The 21957-nt window shown below is 40.8% G+C and overlaps 1 protein-coding gene across 3 annotated transcripts in view; it reads left to right on the forward strand.

Moving 5' to 3' along the window:
- The window catches only part of PLXDC2 (plexin domain containing 2), a 402203-nt gene that overhangs the window by 368754 nt on the left and 11492 nt on the right, over positions 1-21957 (forward strand). For 2 of the 3 annotated variants that reach the window (XM_074946054.1, XM_074946056.1), the window contains exon 13: positions 11050-11210. In XM_074946054.1, the coding sequence (XP_074802155.1) occupies positions 11050-11210 (161 nt within the window). Of the gene's footprint in view, positions 1-6006; positions 6113-11049; positions 11211-21957 lie in introns of those variants that run through there. The other variant, XM_074946055.1, reaches the window with a different exon arrangement.

Here is a 21957-nt window from a genome sequence, read left to right on the forward strand (position 1 = left end):
TAGTACCCTGGTGTGATGATCACTCTGGGCTGCTAATGTGAATCCTCCATTTTTGTATGCAGCGCTGTCGTAGCCCTGTTGGTCCCAGGATATTAGCGAGACACGGTGGGAGAGGTAATATCTTTTACTGGAGCAACTTCTCTTGGGAAGAGACAAGCTTCCAAGCTTATGCAGAACTCTTCTTCAGATCTGTAAGTTTGAAAGCTTGTCTCTCTCACCAACAGAAGCTGGTCCAATAAAATATATTTACATCACCCACCTTGTCTCTCTAATGTGAATCCTGTCATTCAGGGCCTGTTGGGTGCATCCTAATATACTGAGAGCATGATTTTTGGCCACGAGAGGAGGAGTATAAATCTTAATGTTAGTAGCTGGCTGTTTCGATCTTACTCTACACTGAGCCTGGGAGTTTTAATTTTGGCATGTGTATCCTGATGCCAATCTAGGAAGGCAGTAGAGTTTGGAAATAAGGTGAACACAGGGTCAGCCTCACAGATCGGGGGGGCCATGGTCAGGGGGGTGCTGTGATCAAGAGGCAAGGAGCAGGGTGAGCCTGGGGTGCCATGCCATGAAAGGGAGCTCGGGACAATGGAGAGGAGGCAGCAGGGTCCAGGGGCAATGTGGGGGATTCCTCTGCCAGTTTGGCCTTGCCCCCCCCCACACACACACACACACACACTTTTACAAGGTTCTGGCACCATTGGGCTCCCCACAGCAAACCGTCTCCCTGGGCAGCTGCCACAGTTTTTACCACTGCCTAGCTCTGGCTTCTGGCCTGGCTAAGAGGCAGGGCCTCAGGGGAGAGGAGGAGCAGGGGATGGGGCGCCATGGCGAAGGAGTGTGGGGGACCCAAAAGTTCTTTGTGCCTCGGTCCCCAATAAATCTTAATCCACTTCTGCATAAATTTATTACTCCTTGTGCAGCAAAGCAAGTAACAGTGAAGCAGAAAGCTCAAAAGTATTAATGAATGCTAAGGGAAATACTTCATAGAATCATAGAATATCAGGGTTGGAAGGGACCTCAGGAGGTCATCTAGTCCAACCCCCTGCTCAAAGCAGGACCAATCCTAAATTTTTGCCCCAGATCCCTAAATGGCCCCCTCAAGGATTGAGCTCACAACCCTGGGTGTAGCAGGCCAATGCTCAAACTACTGACCTATCCTTCCTCCCTCCTGCCCCCCCAAAACCCAAAACAAGGACATCATACTCCATTACAGTGAAGAAAGATGGAAGCATTAAGTTGCTGCAACAGCAGTAATGCACTGTTATGGATGTTCCTTTGATTCTCTGTAGGGTTCTTCAAACAGTAAATCTCTCTCTGCTTTCCCAACATGTAAGATCCTAAACCACCTGTTTTCTGAGATGACTGCAGATAGTTCCCCATCAGCCATGTGTGGTAACTAAACAATCCTTGGGGCTGTCTTGCAACTTCTTTACAGCTAAGCATTATGCACCAGGAGGAGCATTTCTGCCCAGTGGGGAGAGAGGGAACATGTGGGAAGGAACCTTTGCCTGGTGATTCCCAGAAGATTCTGTTACGGGGAAGCAGCTATTTGGTATCTCCTGAAAATCCTGGGAAAGGGGGCAATTGGACCAAGTAGGGAGCAAGAAGTAGCTTAGGAGAGAACACTGTGGGAATGATGTTAGCCTAGGTTCATTAGTATTTTGAATGGATGACTGGGGTTGTAGTGCAATGTGGTGAGAGGGGCTCAGTGTCTCAACTTCAGATACAGAACTGAAATCTCCCAGTGTTTGAGGGTGTAACCCTGCAGCTTCCCCAAAAGCAGAAAATACGCAGCCCCTAAACCCAGCTCTCAGCATATCCCTCTTTCCCCAAGACCTCAAGATTTGCAGATTGTGCTATTTTTCACAAACAGGTGAGTGGATTTTTTGTAAAGCTGAGGGCCCACCCTGGAGAATACTCTACCAACCCCATTCTCTCATAAAACACAGGGGCTCATAGGGAGCAGCCGTGCATTGCCATGTGAGGCATTAAATCATAGAATCATAGAATATCAGGGTTGGAAGGGACCTCAGAAGGTCATCTAGTCCAACCCCCTGCTCAAAGCAGGACCAATCCCCAATTTTTGCCCCAGATCCCTAAATGGCCCCCTCAAGGATTGAACTCACAACCCTGGGTTTAGCAGGCCAATGCTCAAATGACCTAACAACTATAGGTCTTTAGAAGTCTCCAATTTCTTTGATTCCATAATAATTGTGTGATTAAAACCCTTTGTCATGTGTGATTATGGGACAAAGGGCTCATCTGTAAAACTTCCATAGCTCAGCAGTTTCCATGTAAGGTGCAAGGGTACATTTCCATCTGCTTTGAAAAAATGATTATGAAAAAAATGGCACCTTCCCCCAGGACAGGCCTGTTCTTTGTCTGTACTCTGTCATTTCTGCTTATTTTAGTGTCTCTCTTTAGGATCAGCACTCTAGATTGTGAGCTCTTTGGTGATCTGACCTGTCAGTTGAAGTGTGTGTAAAGTTTCCCCCCCACCACCACTCTTTGATGCTATATACACAAAATAATAATAATGTATTAACATATTTTAATATTCCTAAGCCAGTACTGGAAAGAGCTTGTTTATTAAGAACATGCGGGAATTACTATTGCTTTTGCATTAGTATTACGAATACATAATAAAAGTACTGCATGGTTTCTCAGCCAGCACAATCTCCATGCTACAATCCTTTGCTTAAAAATCAAACCCAATCTTGAAACATTAATTTTTTCGTCCTTACTCATGCAAATTGTGCCAATCAGAGTTCTATCATTGACTTCAAGGAAAGCAGGAACAAGCCGAAAATCAGCAAAGACAAAACCAACAAAACAAAAACAAAAAAAACCCAATCTTTACCAAGTGGCATATTCACACAAAGACCCTGAAAAACACATTGTACGTTCTATTTCTTTAACATTTAAATTACTATAGGACAGTGGTTCTGAAAGCCGGTCCGCCACTTGTTCAGGGAAAGCCCCCGGCGGGCCGGACCGGTTTGTTTATCCGCCGCGTCCGCAGGTTCGGCCGATCGCGGCTCCCACTGGCCGTGGTTCGCTGCTCCAGGCCAATGGGGGCTGCAGGAAGGGCAGCCAGCACATCCCTTGGCCCGCGCTGCTTCCCGCAGCCCCCATTGGCCTGGAGCGGCGAACCGCGGCCAGTGGGAGCCGCGATCAGCCGAACCTGCGGACGCGGCGGATAAACAAACCGGTCCGGCCCGCCGGGGGCTTTCCCCGAACAAGCGGCGGACCAGCTTTGAGAACCACTGCTATAGGACGCTAACTCACTAGTTCCAGAGATCAGGGTAAATATGTGACGGTGCTTTATGCTACTACAATTACTCATGTGAATGGTCTTTCATTCATCTGAATAGCCCAATAAATTCATTATTTTAGAATGATCATTAATAATACATTATAGCATTGCCACATGGCCTAACAGCAAATGCATTTTTAAAGCACTCACAGGAAAACAATTTCAATGCCCAACTTGTATTCCTTTGTTTTGAAATCAGGGCCTGATCCTGAAAGTCTACTCATCAGAGTAGTCCTTTTAATTAGTCACACTAATGCCAACAGGAGTTTTACCATTTGCTTTAATGGGACTACTTAAGTCAATAAGGGTTATAGCATCAGCCCTTAATAATTTTTGGTGTTAAACTGGACTCACACTGAAATACAATTTCAACCTTAATTTTTTTTAAAGAAAGGTTTTGTTTGGGTATTTCACTGTTTGTTTGGTTTGGTTTTATTAAGAACCAAAAGTTTAACTTGGATTAGCTCATAAAATACCCAGGTAGGGGACCCATAGATAGATCTCCGATAGATCTTGTGAGGCCATCAAAGCAGGGCTCCCCTCCTGCATGTTTCATAGCAAGCCCACAGAAGGGGGATAGAATCATAGAAATGGAGGGCTGGAGAGGACCTCTCTAGTCCAGCCCCCTACACTGAGGCAGGATTATGTCTGAGAGGGATATGGGAGTAGTCGACAGCAGAGCAGGGGAGGAGGAAATCTAAGAGGCTTTTGTCCACAAAGAAAAAATTACTCTCTTATGTTTTGTATGTAGAAAATTTTAATGGTTCACAATGTTTAATGTGAATTACAAATTTCACCTTTTTTGCCTTTCTACATCTCTCAAGGTCTTCTGTGTCCCCTCCAACTCTGCTGTGGTTCCCCACACCTCCCCCAAATTCCCTTGAGGCCTTGTGCCCCACTCCACATGGCCCACAGGTGTTGTCAGGAGATCAGTTTACATTGATAAATGTTTAAACGTTATTTTTAAATGCCTCAATATATAAGTGAAGAAGAGTTCTGTGTGGATGTGACCTGGGCCATAGCTAGGAGTAACTGGAAAAGGAAAACAAAAACAAAAATGCATCCTGCCACTTTCAGATGCACACATATGTACAGCTATATATATGAGCAGGGCTTTTTGGAGCCTGGTCTAAAATATAAGGGCAAACTGATAAGAAGGGCTGGCTTGCTTCAACTTAGGCCTAAAAAAGAAATGCATAACTTAGAAAATTTCTTTCAAACAAAATAACTTGTCAGTGTAGCTCCTCAGTTCCTCCTTGCTTCCCGGTCTGGAAGTTCACTAACTCTGTCCTGTGGGGGTGGGCAGACAAGGCTCCCACCGAAGAAATAGTAGTAGACCTTCAGGAATTTTCCCTTAGCCTTCCACTCTCTCCTCTTTATATTTCTGCTCAAATGGATTCCTAGTTAGCCCCTTCCCTTCCTTCCTACATTATTGAGGGGCAGGTGCACTCACAATCTCTCTCTATTATAATAATAGCATAGTGGAAAGCTAGCATCAAGCTGAACTATGGAGCAGATCTTGCAGGCAGTACACTATAGTACTGTCTGTCATGTACACTGTTCTATGGAGCTGAATGGTTAGTGTGCTATAGGGAGGCGAATGCTATAAATACAGCAAAATGGGTTTTACAAGATGTGTGTGTACCATTGCCAGTTTGGCTTTTTTTTTTTTTAATTAAGATTTTGGATACATTCTTGCAAAATTCCCATTGAATGTAAAAGGAACAGGGTAGGTCTCTTTATAATGTATCTTTGAGTCTCTCTGAATGTCTGAAGGAGCTAATCGAACACTAGAATGTCTGAAGGAGCTAATCGAACCATAAGCCATGACATAATCTAAAATCAAATCAGATAGTCTGTGTGTTTTTAAAATATGTTTTTAAAGGTATCCAGTTATGAAAACATTTCTGATTTTCACTCATCGTCTGTATGGGCTTGTCTACACTTACAGTAGTGCAGCAGTGCCCGCTGTAGCACCCAATGTAGGTACTCCACCTCTCCAAGAGGTGGTAGCTATGTCGACAGGAGGGCTTCACCGTCAACATAGTGCTGTCTACATTTGGAGTTAGGTTGGTATAGCTATGTCTCTCAGGGGATTTTCCACAGCCCTGAGCGATGTAGTCATACCAACGTAAGTTGGCATTGTAGACCAGGGCTTCCTTGGAAGAACTTCCAGCAGCAGGAGACTGAAATGAATTAATATTTAGCTCATTTGTGTGTTTGTTTTTTAAAAAGCATGTAATTACCCTCTGTTTCCTTCCTGCTCTACAGTCCATAATGAAAAGCAGACTAACCTGCACATTTGAACATGCTCCTTTGGTTTAAGAGTTATACTAGAACAATTTTTATTTGAGTAATTGGGTGAAATTGCAAAGGCCTTATACTCAATTCAGTGGCATGTCTGTCTGTCAGGCCATCCAATGAATTCCAAAATTTCAGGGAATGTTGTAGGCAACCAGAACCCTGTGGATTTGGGAGGAACTTGGAAAACCGAAAGGTGGGAAATGGGGACACATGAAGCCCCTGCCAGATCTTCAGCACAGCCAGGCCTCAAGCACCTCTGCAATTGTCTGTAGGACAAAGAACTGATTGATGGCACCCATTAACACCTTCCAGCCTCTCATCTCTGCCCATCCTTCCAATAGAGTTTTAGCATGTTGACATCCTGAATGGCTTATATCTCCCAGACAGAAAGAAGAATAAGGATGGAGGAGAAAGGAGACATGAAGAGATTGGAGACCCTGATATGGAGGGAGGGTAGAATGGGGCACACAGAACCTTTGGTGGATGGCAAGTTGGTAAAGGAGGAAGAAGGACATACAGAGCCCCTGGTAAGCCAGAGGAAAGGAGGAAATGGGGGGGAACAGGAGTTATGAAGGTTCAGACAGAGCCCTTGGAAAGGGAAGAGAGTGGAGACAAACAGAACACCTGGTGATGGTAGAGATTGGGGGCCCCTAGTATGGAGGGATATGAAGAGACAAAGTGGACTGAGGTGCACACAGAGCCCTATCCATGGGGAGGAGAATGTTGGATTCTGAAATGGGAAGAGAAGGGAATGGGGAGCACACAGAACCTTTGGGGGGTGGAAATTGGTATGGAGATTAGTTAGTATGCAGAGCCCCTGCCATGGGATGAAAAGGGGGAGTGGGGAGCATGGGGGAAGTGGAAATGGAAGGGCACACAGAACTTCTGGCAAGGGAGTGACTGGGGGGAGTTATAGGGAGTCCCTGAAATAAAGGGGGACCACACAGGGAGCTCGTGGTGGTCGGGCGAAATGAAAGGATGGAAGAAGACCTTGGTGTGTGCCATACACTCAGCCTACACAAGCTATGATGAGTGTGACCCTCTAGTAAACAGAACATGCTATATGTAACACCCACAGCTGGAGCAAAAGAAAAGGAGAGTATGAGGGAAGCTCATTGGTGAGAGCTGCCATCAGGAAGGGATTGGTCATCAAGACAAATACCCTCCTTACAGGTTTAGCCTTGACTGAAGCAGGAGATGGGCTGTGATAAGCTTAATGTTTTTGCACCTGAAAAAGATTCCAAGTCTTCTTTCTAGCATTCCCCTTTGTGGCTTTTTAAAGACCTGTCCTTGATTTATGGCAGAGGATATTTTCCACAGTTGACAACACTGTTTATTGTCTGTGCAAACAGAGTGAAATCAATTTCTCTTCAGCATTCTAACACTGAGGTCAATGAACTGAATTTTGATTATGGAACTCATTAGTCACTTACACTTGTCATTTAGAAAACCATGTATTTATATTTTATTATTTTTTGCATTTGCCATTCTGATCATTATTTCAGTGTATTTGGAATGCTTTACACAATGGGCTAGAAGAAATACTGACAGGCTGCTATCATTTGGAGTCTCTTACAAATCCAGGTAGTAAACACTGACAGTGTATCAAATTAAAGGGATTAACTTGATCTGGTCCTGACTCCCTGGCTAGAACCTGTCTTTCAGATGTCTGTAGCATATGATAGTCCACAAAGTAGTGATACAAAGTACTGGTCAGGCATAAATTGGTCAGAAAATGGGTATAAATGGTCAAGTAAATTTAACTTGTGCTAATCCAGCATTCAGTGGAAGAGCAAAGGAATAGGCAGTTGTAAAAGGAAAAGTAACTAGTGGGGGGCCAGTTTATGAATCTCTTACTCCTACTGGTGAGTCAATGGGACTGTTTGTGCAAGTAACTGCTCATCACTGCAAATAAAGGGTTCACAGTCTGGCCCAGGGCATGTAACATAAAGCAGGCCTCTCCTGCTGGCCTCTAGATAAATTAATTGATGTTTGTACAGTGCTTTGAGCATGTAAAGCTTGTACACGTACTAAATATTATTATCCTTATTACAGTGTATAAACTGAAAATTTCAGTTTGAGCTTCTATAATGCAGTCTAGTCTCAGGTGCAGCATATAGCCATTTTATAAATTACTTAGGGCCTGTTTCTGTCACTCTCACTCCACTGAGTGGTACTTTACACCATGCGTTGTCCCATTGACTGCCTGATGAATTATACAGCCACACCACAGGGTAAAACTGCCCTATCTGAAGATTTTGGTAATCCTGGAGAGGAGCAGGGGAAAGCTGAATGATTCCAGATTCTCCCCTTTTCCCCACAAATTTGCTCCTGCGGCTAGATCAGCGGTTCTCAACCTATTTACCATTGTGACAGGTTTCAGAGTAGCAGCTGTGTTAGTCTGTATCCGCAAAAAGAAAAGGAGTACTTGTGGCACCTTAGAGACTAACCAATTTATTTGAGCATAAGCTTTCGTGAGCTACAGCTCACTTCATCGGATGCATAAAGTGGAAAATACAGTGAGGAGATTTATATCTGTGTGTATATAAATCTCCTCACTGTATTTTCCACTTTATGCATCCGATGAAGTGAGCTGTAGCTCACGAAAGCTTATGCTCAAATACATTGGTTAGTCTCTAAGGTGCCACAAGTACTCCTTTTCTATTTACCATTGTGGGCCGCATATGCAGCTCTCTATGTGGTATGTGGACCGCATCCAAACAATATATATACTACCTGTGTGGCCCTGAGGATGTCACATGGGCCGCTGCTGTATGCTGATTGGGCTGCAAATGGCCTGCAGCTGCAGATTGAGAACCACTGGGCTAGCTTAAATTATCTCTTGGTAAAGGTAAAATCTTTTAAAGCCATCTTCTTTTTTTTCACTGGTCCTATAATGGCCCCGAATGCAGCCAGTCATGGGAGCAACTCACATCTGCACACTTCATCTGGTGTACTTGTGTCATAAGGAAAGATGGCAGAATGGGACCCATGGTAGTAAAAAATTGTGCAGTTGGTACAAAAATTAATTAGACCCCTTGAAATGTGAAACATGATTAGCATAGCAATTTTGAAATGTATCTGCTCCTAGCTGTGAACAGTAAGAAAAAAGAAAGTTAATTCAATTTAAAGTGCACTGAAACGGCAAAGGCCCCACAACTTCTTTTTGCTGTAGGAGCCCCCACCCCTTGTAATGATGTGGGCCCCCCAGCTCTGTTCCACCATATTCAAGCACATTTGTCTCCTCTTCTTTCTTTTCTGCCCATTTTCTTTCTCTCTCCCATCCTTTTCTGTCTCTTGTTTCTCTTTCTCTCATCTTTTACTTTCTTCTTCTTTTGCCTGGCTTTGCAACACCCCCAAGCCCACAGGCTACAAGAAGGGCAGGATGGACCTGGGCCCCATGGGCTCTTGTGGTTGAGCTTAGTGCTGTGAAAGCAGAGGAGAGACGCTTAGGCTGGTCAACTGCTATCTGAGCCTGCAACATGTGAAGTGTTCCATAGCCAGCTGCTGCAAGACCTGGAAGAGAAGACTACTGGCTTCCAAGGAGTTTCCTGCTGCTTTACCTATAGCCACGAAAGGAAATCTGTAGGAGGAAATAGGATCAGATGTTCATGCTCTTCTCCAAGATCCCAAGTTAGGGTAGCATTTTAAATTCCTTCCCATGGTTTTGTTTATGGACCTCTAGCTTTATACAGTTTGATTCCATCTGAGAGTACTACTGTGCATGAACATGTGTAGCTGGGATCATGAGAGTTAACCATTCATCCTAAGTGCTCAGCTGGTACCGTGACAGGCATCATTGTGAGAGAACCTAGATAGATAGTCCCTTTCCTGTTCTTTTTCAATTTTCCTTGTCTAAGATATGCTTTGAATGATCTGTTGACCAGCTGGCGAATGCTAAAAGATCATGTACAGTAGTTATTACTATTTTTATGTATCATTTGTTTGCAGTGGTGCCTGAGAGGTACTAGGAGCTTTTCAGGCACATGAGAAGGTGCAGTCCCTGCCCTGAGGAACTCACTAATTAAGGACAAACAGATACATCCTAGTCTGGGAAAGGGAACAACAAAAGGGATTTCAATACAACTCAACAAGCGTCATTATAGGCAACATGACAGAAATGTGTTTTGGAGAGGGGCTTAAAAGTGAAGGGTCCTTGTTAATGAGTTCAGCTTTCAGTTGCGTAAAAATAGAACTGTCACTCAATCAGTTACCACACTATATGTAGAAAAGAAATAAGAAGGGGGTGGCTTTGGAGTGATACAGAAGCCCGGAATGGGTCACGTGAAAGCAGATGACACAGGTGATTGTTAGAAAGACAAAATGGCAGACAAGGATGGGAACACAAGCACCAATATTAGCTTTTATATGCAAATCACGTGTTCCAATTGGTCTTAAAACTAAGTCAGGGCTTTTGAATCATTTTAAGGCCTTCCCCTTCTTCTTGTTTCTTTTCTATGTACAGTATGGTAACTGATTACTTGTGAATTCGGTTTATAGGCAATAGTAGCTGATTAACCTACTGTTGATGTTTGAAATTGCTAAAATTCTCTGGGGTGCCCAAAATAGGAATCAGACTCGCCCAAGTGCAACCAGTACCACAGATGACAACTAACTAACTTAATGAGATTCTTTCATCATGATGATAACACTGTTAATCAGATTTTCAATTGGTTGATTTACCTGGGAGTGGAGGTGTTATTTGCTTTACAGGATATACTCTGGTATGTCTTCTTTCCCCAAGGCAAATGTATAATACAACAAAAGACCCATCAGTATAAAGTTTAACAAAATGATCAACTTCAGTAATACTTGTGCTCCCTTCATACTAAGATTTAAATATTTGAGGGTCATTTAACATTCATTTGTTACACTTTTGCAATGTGATTCAGTTGCACAGGACTTTGGGAAATCATTCTCCAAGCTAATGAATCAGGCTTTCAGAATGTGTTTTTTAGCTACCCCTCACAGGGAACTGTGACATCTCTCAAATTGAAGCTTGCAAAAAAAAATGACAAAATACATATTTCAAAGCATTAATACTTGATGTCTGTAGGACAACTGTGATAGTTTTTTGGGTAGATCAAAGTCAAATTTTGTTCTTATGTAAATTCATTATGTAGATAATTAGGAACTTTAGAATGTCCAAATTACTTTCAGAAAGAAGGATATTAATTTTGTTTATTGAGCTAGAAATGATAAAACATTTGGAAATGTCATTTCATTAACATTATATGAATACGCATATAGGGGAAAGGAAGATGTAATTTCTTTCTGCAACATGGGCCATTGAGAATAGTAGGAAAATGTAGGACAGAGAAAACAAATGTTCAATTGTCATTTTAATAATTTATTGTAGATGAGAAGAAATAATCTCTCTTAATCGCAAAACAGTTGCCATGCTAATAAGTATTCCATGCTTGTAGCTTCTACAGACGATAGCGCTGCAGAGAAGAAAGGTGGAACTCTCCATGCTGGTTTAATTGTTGGAATTCTGATATTGGTCCTCATTGTAGCAGCAGCCATCCTTGTGACAGTCTATATGTACCATCATCCAACGTCAGCAGCTAGTCTCTTCTTTATTGAGGTAAGTCAACGGTACCATGATGGGTCACTAATTCTGTTACTTGTTTAACATGATTATTCAGTCTACAGAATAGTACTTTCTAAGCTTAAACTACAGACTATTCTTAGAATCCTGATTGGTACTAGCTTTAATCTGTAATGTTTAAAGCCTCTTAAATACCTAACCCAAAACCTGCTGCTATAAGTACAGCCACTTCCCCCACCCCTCACGACACTCCTTTTATTTCAAGAAGGTAGGCGTTTTTTACCCAATATGTATTCAAAGGCCATATGCAGTCATTTCAGTTATCAGTCATAGTCACAAAATCTCTTGCTATCTTACATTTTACTCACTTAAAATAACATGTTGTCACTAGATTTATTGGTAACTGTGAAATAGATGCACATTGTCATTTTATTTGCGAGCTTGTATTTATTTTTTAATCTGCTTATTTGTCTAGCATAAAAATAAAAGAATATGTGCACTAGTAAATTCTGCAAAATGCCTGACCTATGGCAAGTTTAATAACACTTGGGGTAAGCCAGATACTTTTGCAACAGATTCATTTATTGAAATCCTTTAATGCAGTACCTGACAGTGTCTGACAACATGAGACTGGAACATTATTCCTATTGCAGGTATTTGTGGCTCCAGTATATTGTTAGGATCTGCACTCTGCTGTGATAAATATTTCTTTTGGAGCTCAGCAGAGTTCATCTGTATCAAGCTAAATATATACTTGCTATGCAAAAAAGAAAACTGAGACCATGCATGAAACCAACTTGCAGTATTGGCTTACTTTTAAGAATATGGATACTTGCAACAAACAACAATAAAGATGCATAACAACTGGAAATATCATGAAGGAGTTACCTGGGGATTGCTTAGGTCGAAGATCAGCCAAAAGGGTCTGGATTATTGATAAAACATTCATTCTTAGTAACAGGAGCATGAATTGAAATGTAAATTAAACATGGCTTCATCTTTAAAATTACTTTATAGTTAAATAGAGAACTTACATGCAAGAGTAGTGACAGAAATCAAAATGAAATGCTTACAAGTATTGTGAGAGCTCATGCTATGTAACTACATTAACCATTTGGGATCAGGATCCAAATAACAAACTCATGAATTTTTCATACATATCTAAGTGACATACTGAGGCAAATTTCTGTTCGCGTAAGTGAACCCAACTCCGCTGAAGTCAATGGAGTTGTGTCTATTTCCATTAAGCAGAAAATTTGGCCCACTGTATTTTTCACTAGCTTTAATTGACCCTGGCATGGGAAACTTATTTATCTGTTAACAAAACCTTCCAAAAAGGCTTGATTTGTGTGGTAACACCATTTTTCAAAAGGACAGAAACAAGGTACTGGCTAACAGTAAAATGCATATTAAAAGGAGGTTTCTGAGGTGCATAGTTACATGGTCCAGAGCAGAAATTCTACAAGTTAACAATTTATTATTATTAAACCTTTGTATTATAGTACAATTGTACACAGTTCTCCTTGGAATAGTAGAGCCATCTACTACATAATATATTTACTGTCACCAAAAGTGAAGTAATCCCAGCATTCAATGCTAATGAACTAGCTTACTAGTTTTCAAGACAGGCTGTTAGAAAATGTGGTAACATGATCTTTCTATCCTACCCAAAATGAATAGGATGCATGAAAATAAGGACAGTTATTGGTATGTAACAAACCAGTGATCATCAAAACTATGACTATTACCCTTAGTACTAGTGCTGTAAACTACATAATTCTTTTTTTTTCTGGCAATGATATAATATTTGTGAAAACCATAAGTTCTGTGGAAATTAACAAAAGTACAAGCCTGAGTATTGTGCCAGGAAGGGGTAGGCTTCTTGTGGTCAGTTTCATAATAACAAGTAAAGATGTTCCTTGAACACTGAGACTCAGACTTGCAGAGTATTTTTATTGATTTTTTAGGTGTTCGAAAATGAGTAGAGAAAAGGATTATTCTGAATTTTAGAACATTACCACGGCTTTGGAAATATAATAGCAAGTATCTGCAGCCTACAGTATAGGAGAATGCTATTGCTTTCTGAAATACAGTTGGTTCTTGCACTGATTGCTTCTATTAAGTATAGTTTTATTGTTTGATCTTTTCAGATCCTTTCTTAACTACTACCACTGATCATTTAATTTCACAAACAAAAACTATAAGTAGTTTGGCCAATTGAGAAAATGCATGATAAAGATTCATCCTTCTCACCTGGTGCACAAGGGTATGCACATGCAACTCCCACACATGGAGATGAGAATGTATCCCCCTAAGATTTGCTTTTGGAAAGAACAAATATGCATATGTGGGAGGGAATGTAGAGAAAGATGATAAATTATAATTGTTATATGGAGACAACTTATACAAAAGCATTTACTCATTTGGTTGTAGAAACAATACAAAAGGTTCTGTCAGCATAAAGATTCATGACTGGGAATAAGAGAGATTTCTGAGTAAGTGATGCTGGTAGCACAATGATGTAAAGGAATCCTTGTTAGAGGGTGATCTGAGACCAAAATACCCAGTCAACAGGGTTAGCAAGGTTCTCCAAAATAGCTAACTTACCTTATTTATTGGAGATGAATATAATATAGATCTGGTGTTAGTATTGTAGGATATGGATTGAGAAATGTTGCCACAGGCTTGATCAAATAGCATGAAAGAAATCCTCCCTTCCCCCGAACACACACACACACAAATGTTAGGTAAAATAAGAGTAGTGAACAGGAAAAAACGTTGTTTTCATATATTTTGTATGACTTAAAGCACGGGTAGGCAGGCAGGCAACTTCTTCACATAATTGTATCTGAACAATTGACCTATAACCATTCTGCTTTTCCAGAATTGGTGTTCCTTGAGCATAGAGCATGAACTGTACCTCCTTGCCTTGAGTGGTGGTTTAGTCAAGGCTCAAGGTGAAGCCAAAAATTCATTCTCATTTGTCATACTCAATCAAGATTTGAATCTAGGTCTCCAGAGTGAAGGCTAGTCAATGCAATAAATAAATAGCCAATGTACTGATGGGGAGAGAAGAAAGAGAGGAAGTGGACCTGGCTTTCCTATGCTTATAAAAACAAGCTATCTGCACCCTTATAAAACATCTTATTGAATTTAATGATAACCTTTGTACAGAATTTTTAACCCAAGTTATAGAATTCTGTAACAGAAGTACAAGAATCCACTCTTAAATTCTGTAGGATGATCTTTTAATTCTCTATGAAGTATGTAATTTTCTACTAGATTCTGTAGGTTTATAGAGAGACTGCTATAGAACCCTTTGGGTTTTATTAAACTGTATAAGACTTTTTCCATGCGGAGGGTGTTTGTGTCTGGACTGGGTCTAAATGCTGTGACCCAGAAATATTTTGGTTGTCAGTTAGGAAGTCACAGATGAGCCCCTTTAATTGGAGTTTGTATGTATAGCTAGTTCCACTTGTTTGATTACATACTACAATTATACATTGTTCCTGCATCATAACACAGTAGGAAGAGACTGCAGTGTGATTTCCATTTGCAGTCTATATATCATTATGCTGGATAGCCAGTCACCCTACATAAACCAACTGCCCTGTAGCATGTACTCTGACTGGACCCCATGACACCTGTACAGTACATACTCTTAGTTAGCATCGACAGGTTTCATTTGCTATTTATACAATGTTTTTTTGAAAGAAGACCGCAAACTGCAATTAATTTTCACTAATCAAAGCATTTTATTATTCACTGCTCTTCATTATCTATCTATCTATCTATCTATCTATCTATCTATTGCCATCTATTTTAATAGCAAATATTCACCATAACAACAGATGTATAGGACAATCTCTGCTGATGTTTTGTTAGCTTGTTAATGTAGTGAACGGAAAAAGATTTTATTCCTCTTTTAACTTTGTGTTTTGAAATAGAAAATGTTTTACTTAAAAATGGAATAATTTTGACATGTTTTAGGAAATGGTAATAAAATAACAAATGCGATACTCCTTAGTTGGAATGTAAACGGATACGTCTACACTAAGAGTGAGGGGTGTGATTCCCAGTTCATGTAGACATACTTGTGCTAGTATTCATCTGAGCGAGTATGCTAAAAATAGCAGTGTGCCTTCAGGAAGCACGGACAGCCACAGTGGTAGCACAGGCTAGCCGCTCTGAGTACAAACCCACCTGAACCCCAGAGGTATGTACTCAAGGGAGCGAGCCTGTGTCACCAATGCTGGTGTCCACGCTACCACGGCTACACTACTATTTTAGCAGGCTAGCTCGGAGGAGAGCCAGCACACTTATGTCTCTGCAGGCTGGGAATCACACCCCTACCTAGCAGCGCAGACGTAGGCTAAGTCAGCAAGAATTTGACATCATTTGCAAGGATGGGGGATTCTTGGTGGAGATTTTAGTACTGCTCAGCAAGGTCAATTTTCACTATAAAAGAGGTAGTTATTAATCAGTCATTTCTTCTTATCACATATTAATGAATTTGCAGGTATTTAATAATCCTTAGTATATTTTAGAGTCTATCCAACAATCAAGTACAGAGTAATGGATATCAGCAATGAATTGATTATAAGAGAACTTCATAGATTGAAAATTGTGTATCAAGTTCCATGGCTGGCTTTCAAATTGTCCACTCAGACGGCACTGCCCCTTTTTCCACTCTTTGGATTGGAGGAGAATAAATGTATCCAAATGGAGCAGGGAACCCAGACAAAGAAAGCAGGAACAATGTATTAGTAGTGCTTTCTATGGCAACTATGTTTCGATGCTTTGCATGTTTTCAGGAGGGAATGGGTAGAGAGAGAAGGATTATTTTAGGCAGCATGATTCCTTTATAGTTCCAAGCTGGAACACTTATTCATCCTCTTGGAAGTGGTAGTTCATGTTTATTATTCAGGAGAAAAGCAAACAGCAAATATTCTGAGCTGGATTGCTGCCAAAGGAAAAGAGGACAGGGCAATTAAAACAAATTTCTTTGAAGTAGCACACATGTAGCTAACATTTCCATGTCAGTTAATGACATGATAGAACACAGAATACCTCTTGTGTCATTTCCCAGAAAATTAGGGTTTTTTTTCACCTTTTGACTGGAAACCCAGAATTCTACAATAATGGAACCTACCCTACAGCTTGTAGTAATGTTCTTACAGCACTGGGAACCATTACGTGGACCACAGTAGTATTTCTTTTAAAAGGGAAGGAATTGTCTAGAAGTGTACAGTATTTTAGACATACCTTAGAATAAATATGTAGCAGTTGATGCAATTTCTTGGGAAATGCTATTCCAAAAAGATAAGTCCAGGTTGTTCCAACAGCCATCAGCAACTTTATCAAAAAAGAAACCAGAAAAAAGGTCAAAACCAGAAAGTCCACCAGAGATTGTAGTAATACCAATGCAAGAAGAACATACACCAGAGGTCAGCATACAGTCTTACAGCTTCCACTAATTCTGGAGATGGTAAAAGAACAACCTAGCTCTCACTTTCTTCAGTGGAAAGACTCCCTTTGAAATCAATGGATTTGGATGGAATCCTAAAAGAGCATGTCAAAGACATGCCAAATTCACAGCTGGTATCAACTGCCACTGCTGCAGTGAACTAGAAGGGCTGTGCCAGTTTATACCAGCAGAAAATTTGGCACTCAATTGTACAATAAACAAAAAAGATGAAGGGCTAACTCCTCATTCCATTGCTACAAGCAGGAAAACTCACACTGAATATTGATAGAGTATCTATGTACTAAAGCACTTTTGAGTAGTCTTGTAGCTGTACAATTAATAAAGTTTTATACACACACACATACCCCTCTGGTCTCTGCACTAAGAACTCATCTACGCAGAGGAGTAATGCATTCTACATGGGGTGTGATTTTTTCAGTGCTCTAACATAATGCATTTTAATTGGTCTGTGTAGAACCTGTTGATGTGCACTAAAGGTTCCCCAGTGCACTTTAGCATAGTGCTGTTTCAAACCGCACAACATTAAATTACACACCAGCAGGGGCTACACAGACCATTTAACATGCATTATGTTAGTGCACTTTAGAAATCACAACCCCGTAGAGGGTATTAGCCCACTGTGAGTCTGTATATTTTAAGTTGTACATTGGTTACATTACTGAGGTTGATTAGCAAACACTCTCTTTTTATGTAAGAGCACAGAAAAGGGTGAAGCTGAAGTACGTTTTTCTCTGTTTCATCATTTGTGTGATTTATGGGCATCACACTGCATGCACGAGAGCATACACACACTCTTTTTTCATTCTTTTTGAAAACAAACCAAAGTGGCGAAGGAAGGAAGCTACAGTCTGCAGGGGCTAATTTAACTATGTCTACATTCTTAGTGGAATACTGGGTTTCAACAAATTATATGCCCAAGACAAGAAAAATGCTATTAACTTCAAAAGAAGCAGTGTTCTTGAGATTTCTGTGAACTTTTCCTTAGAGTGAAGCAAAGTAGGTGCTGAAGTGTTTGTACTTGGTTTATTGAGCACAAAACATATCTTCAGTTACACTTGGAACAGAAAATAGATATTGAACTGATAGTCAGGTGACCAGAGAGCAAGGGTGAAAAATCGGGACAGGGGGTGAGGGGTAACTGGCATGAATATAAGACAAAGCCCCAAATATCGGGACTGTCCCTATAAAATCGGGATATCTGGTCACCCTAACTGATAGTATGATTTTTGTGTGTATTTATTAGTTAACTAGCAATGATATCTGTATCATTTATACAAAATGGTGTCAAGGTAGTTTCATAATTTTTCAAAAAAAAATCCTTTTTTTATTAATCAGTTGGAAGATTGAAATTGTAATCTGACACCTCTCTATTTCTTCTTCTCTGCAATGTATCCAACATGCATTTCCTTGTTTGTTATTGTTGGACTACTCATAATTAAGTGCTATAGCACTTATTTAGGGGATAATACTGAAAATTTCTATCTCAGAAAATAAAATGTGTATGTGGTCAGGTGGAAAGAATTATGAACTTTTCAAACAAAAGGACCACTCCTGTTCTCATTGACATTTCAATGGGAACAGGCCGCAAACCAAGAAAAATGTTTATTACCATATGAAGCCTATTTACTTTTAGAGGATTCCTTTTAAATAAAACATAAATAAAACATAATGAGTAAAGATGCATTTTCAGTGTAATAGAAGAGATATTGCTTGCTCAGGTCCTTTTTTAAATTATTGTTAAGATCTTTTTTCCTCTCTTGGAATACAAAAGTAAAATACATTTAGTTGCCAGGGATACTTCCTTTTGAATCAGGTCACAGATTGACTCTGACTCTCAGGAATTCTTTCACAGTGTCTCTTGAGAATAAGGAATGTTGCAGCAAGATGAGACTTTAAACTCCCCCTTGCTGATTTTTGGAGGATAATGCACATATAAAGATTGATGTCTTTCATATTTGTTTTAACAAGACCACAGCTCACATTAGGCGCCTTAAATACAACAAAATTAATGAACCACAATAATAGTTAGCTATAATACAATTAAAAAATAATTAATTTTCCACTAATCTATGTAGCGTAAAATATACTGCAGTCAGGATGTAAGATTTGTCTGGCAAAAAGCCAGGCATGATGTGCCAATTATGGTGGATTACATGCCTGTGAATACAAGAACATATGAAACAGATTAATTGAAGGGTGTGCTGTATAAAGATTAAATATGAGAAAAAATGGTTCAGGAATTTCTGAAGTTGCATTTGAATGAGGTTATATTCCTCCCTGTGTAACTTGGTTGATTCAAATGTGAGCCTTAGGGGTGAAAGGGAATTATGCGTGAAGGACAAACTAGACAAAATTAAGAGGTAATATGTGAGATGATAAAAATTAGACTGTCTTGTATCCAGGCATCTTTACCCTAGTTGCTCCCACTTATCTGTGTGTAAGGCTACATCTAAACTATGCAGCACTGGTGGAGGTGTATAGTGTCAGTGTAGCTACACACCTCAGTGAAAAGCAGGCTCCATCCACACTGCAGTGTGTAGCTACCCATGTCAGCAAAAAGCTCTGGCAGAGGGAGAGAACAGAGAAAGGCTTCAGCAGTTCCCTATGGCCAGAACCTTTCACTGTGTTGAGGAAAGGCAGAGCTGGCAGGGAGCTGGCAGAGCCTTTCCCCACTAAGGGAGCCTTTCCCTGCTGCTGGTGTCTTTCACTGCAGTGAGGAAGGGCTTTGCAGCAGGGAGTGTCTGGAGCCTTTCCCCGCTGTCCCCCTCCCACCACCAAAATAGCATTGCTAAAAATAGCAGTGTAGATGGGAAAGCAAGGAGAGAGTGTATAGGGTAGGTACTTGGATACATACTCACACCCTTCAGGCATGTCTCTACTCTGCTTAACTAAACCATGCATCACCAGCTGTGCTGCTATCTATATCCATGCTGGCAGGGCTTTGCAGGTATATACGCTACACACTGCCAAAAGAGGCGTGCATTGTTGATGTACCCAAAGAAAGACTATGCGGATGTAACTTACATAGAGAAGCCAAAGCAGGTGTAAAGTACACATAGTGGTTTTCTCCGCTATACTTCCTTCTCCAGGCCCCATAGTGTATGAGCTACATTACTTCTCACCCCAGTTTTGTCACCTTTTCACTGCCTAAGTGGCACAAAGGGGACATAATCTGGCTGAAGGTGGACAGCTGAGAATTCCCCCAAAAGAATTCTTGACTGGTATAAAGCCAAATGAGTCAGCTCCTGTGCCATTCTTCGCTACCTTGGCATGGGGGTGTGGTGGCAAGTGAGCGTAAGTAAAGCACGGCAACAACACAATGGTATTCTTCTATGGCAGTTCTCAGCTGGAGTACAGTGCTGCAGGAACCATGGCCAGCTGTCATGAATTAGGTTTGGGTTTAGATTGTGTGTCTTACTTCAGGGCTGGTGCAGGGGCAGCTTGAGAATCAGGGAGCCATTATCAGCTCTCCATTACTGAGTGGATCTTGGCACAGGAGAGAATCTGGCCCCATTAGAATTACTTCCCTTCATCAGGCTCAGTGTGCCAAATTCAGAGATTGGGTGTCTGTGTTGGTGAGAATTACACGTTGGTAAGTAGTTCTGAGTGTAAGTAAATCTGATGGATTCTAAGTAACTGTACAGGTAGTTTAGGTTGGTGTGAAGTTCACACTGAGGAAACCAAAAGGTGTAAATTATCCCTACCTAGCTGTCCTGCAGTGACTAGGTACCAATCTCAGGGCAGACTCTTGAGAACCAGGGCACAGACCCCAAGTTGGTTGTGAATTCTATACTTATATTCCACCAGCCAATTTTCAACTGTAAACTCCTCAGGTACTATAACAGCTTTAACATGGAGTCACAGGCAGTCCCCTTGGGATCCCCAATCTCTCTTGCCACCCAGATATGCCTACCTTTGTGATACACCAAGAATCACAGCAATCACAGGTTACTCCCAGTGCCAAAGGACCAGTCGCTTACCCCAGGTCCACTGCACCTTAGATTTCATACCAAAGGTAACGTTTGTAGCCAACCCTATAATAAACTATCTGAAGATTTATTAAATAGGAAAAGGAAATGAGAGAGTTATTTACAAGGTTAAAGCAGGTAAATGTACATACACAAATGAGTTACAATCTTAAGTTTCAAAAGGTAATAGAAGCACCTATAATAAGCAAGCTCTGTATTGCCTTTTGGGCTAACCCAGGCTAAGCAGCTGGAGATCATTTACTTTTGCCTAGAAAACCTTGCTGCTAGAATCCAAGCATCATAAAGATACAGCTCCTTCTTGTTTATGGTTTTTATTCACTCCCCCCCATGCTTTGAGCTGCAAACTCGGCTGATGGGAGAATCCACTTGCATACCTTATCTTCAAGGGAGTGGGAGAAGGGCAGAGCAACAAAGTCCTTTGTCTTCTTTAATGTTTCCCAATAAACCATCTGGTGCTGATGGACCTTCCTTGTCAGGCAGGATGTAACATCTTCTGTTGGAGACCAACACTTTGCACTAGTTGATGTCTCTCTCCTGTCTGGTGATTTACACAGTCACAGAGGCTTACACTACAAATGCTCGACTATTACCTTATAACATGGGAAGCAGATGCTATAAGTGAGATTAATGCGTTCAGCAACTCACACGCATTCAATGAAGACTAAACACTTCCTTATAATTCTAATACCTATTTTAATTATATTAACACACAGGTGAGCTGGACTGATTCCAGCCATGTATTTGTCAGTGTTCATTTGAGACATGGGGACCTTGGCATGATGTGTCATCAGGTCTGCCAGCATCACAGTCTCTACTTTGACTCCCAATAGAATCATTTAGAGTCACCTTTGAATTTGGTTCTCTCTGCCCCACTCTTACCCCCAACCTACATCCCAATTGGCTGTTTGAAAGGAGACAACTGAAGAAAAAATAATATAATAATTGAAAATCTAGTTTGCAATATTTTTCCTGGTGTTGACTTTCAGATTTCTTGTCTTGATGGGCTTTTTGGGCTCCATCTGAGGTTCAGCATTTTACATCTTTGTATATAGCAGCACACAGCAGACAAGATTGCACAGTGATAGGTAAGGATTTTTCATAACTATTTCTAACAATGCAGTGATTTCACAGATGCTGCATAGCTCTTTAAAATAATGCAAAGTAAATAGGAGAAAGAGAAATGTAAGGCCAGATTCTCAGCTGGTTTAAATTGAAGTTGATGGAGCTATGCTGATTTACATCAGCTGAGGATTTGGCCCATAATTTCTTTTTTTTTTTTTAGTTTGAAAATGGCCAGGCACCCCTC

This window comes from Natator depressus, chromosome 2 (assembly GCF_965152275.1).
Source record: "Natator depressus isolate rNatDep1 chromosome 2, rNatDep2.hap1, whole genome shotgun sequence".
Lineage (NCBI taxonomy): Eukaryota > Metazoa > Chordata > Testudines > Cheloniidae > Natator > Natator depressus.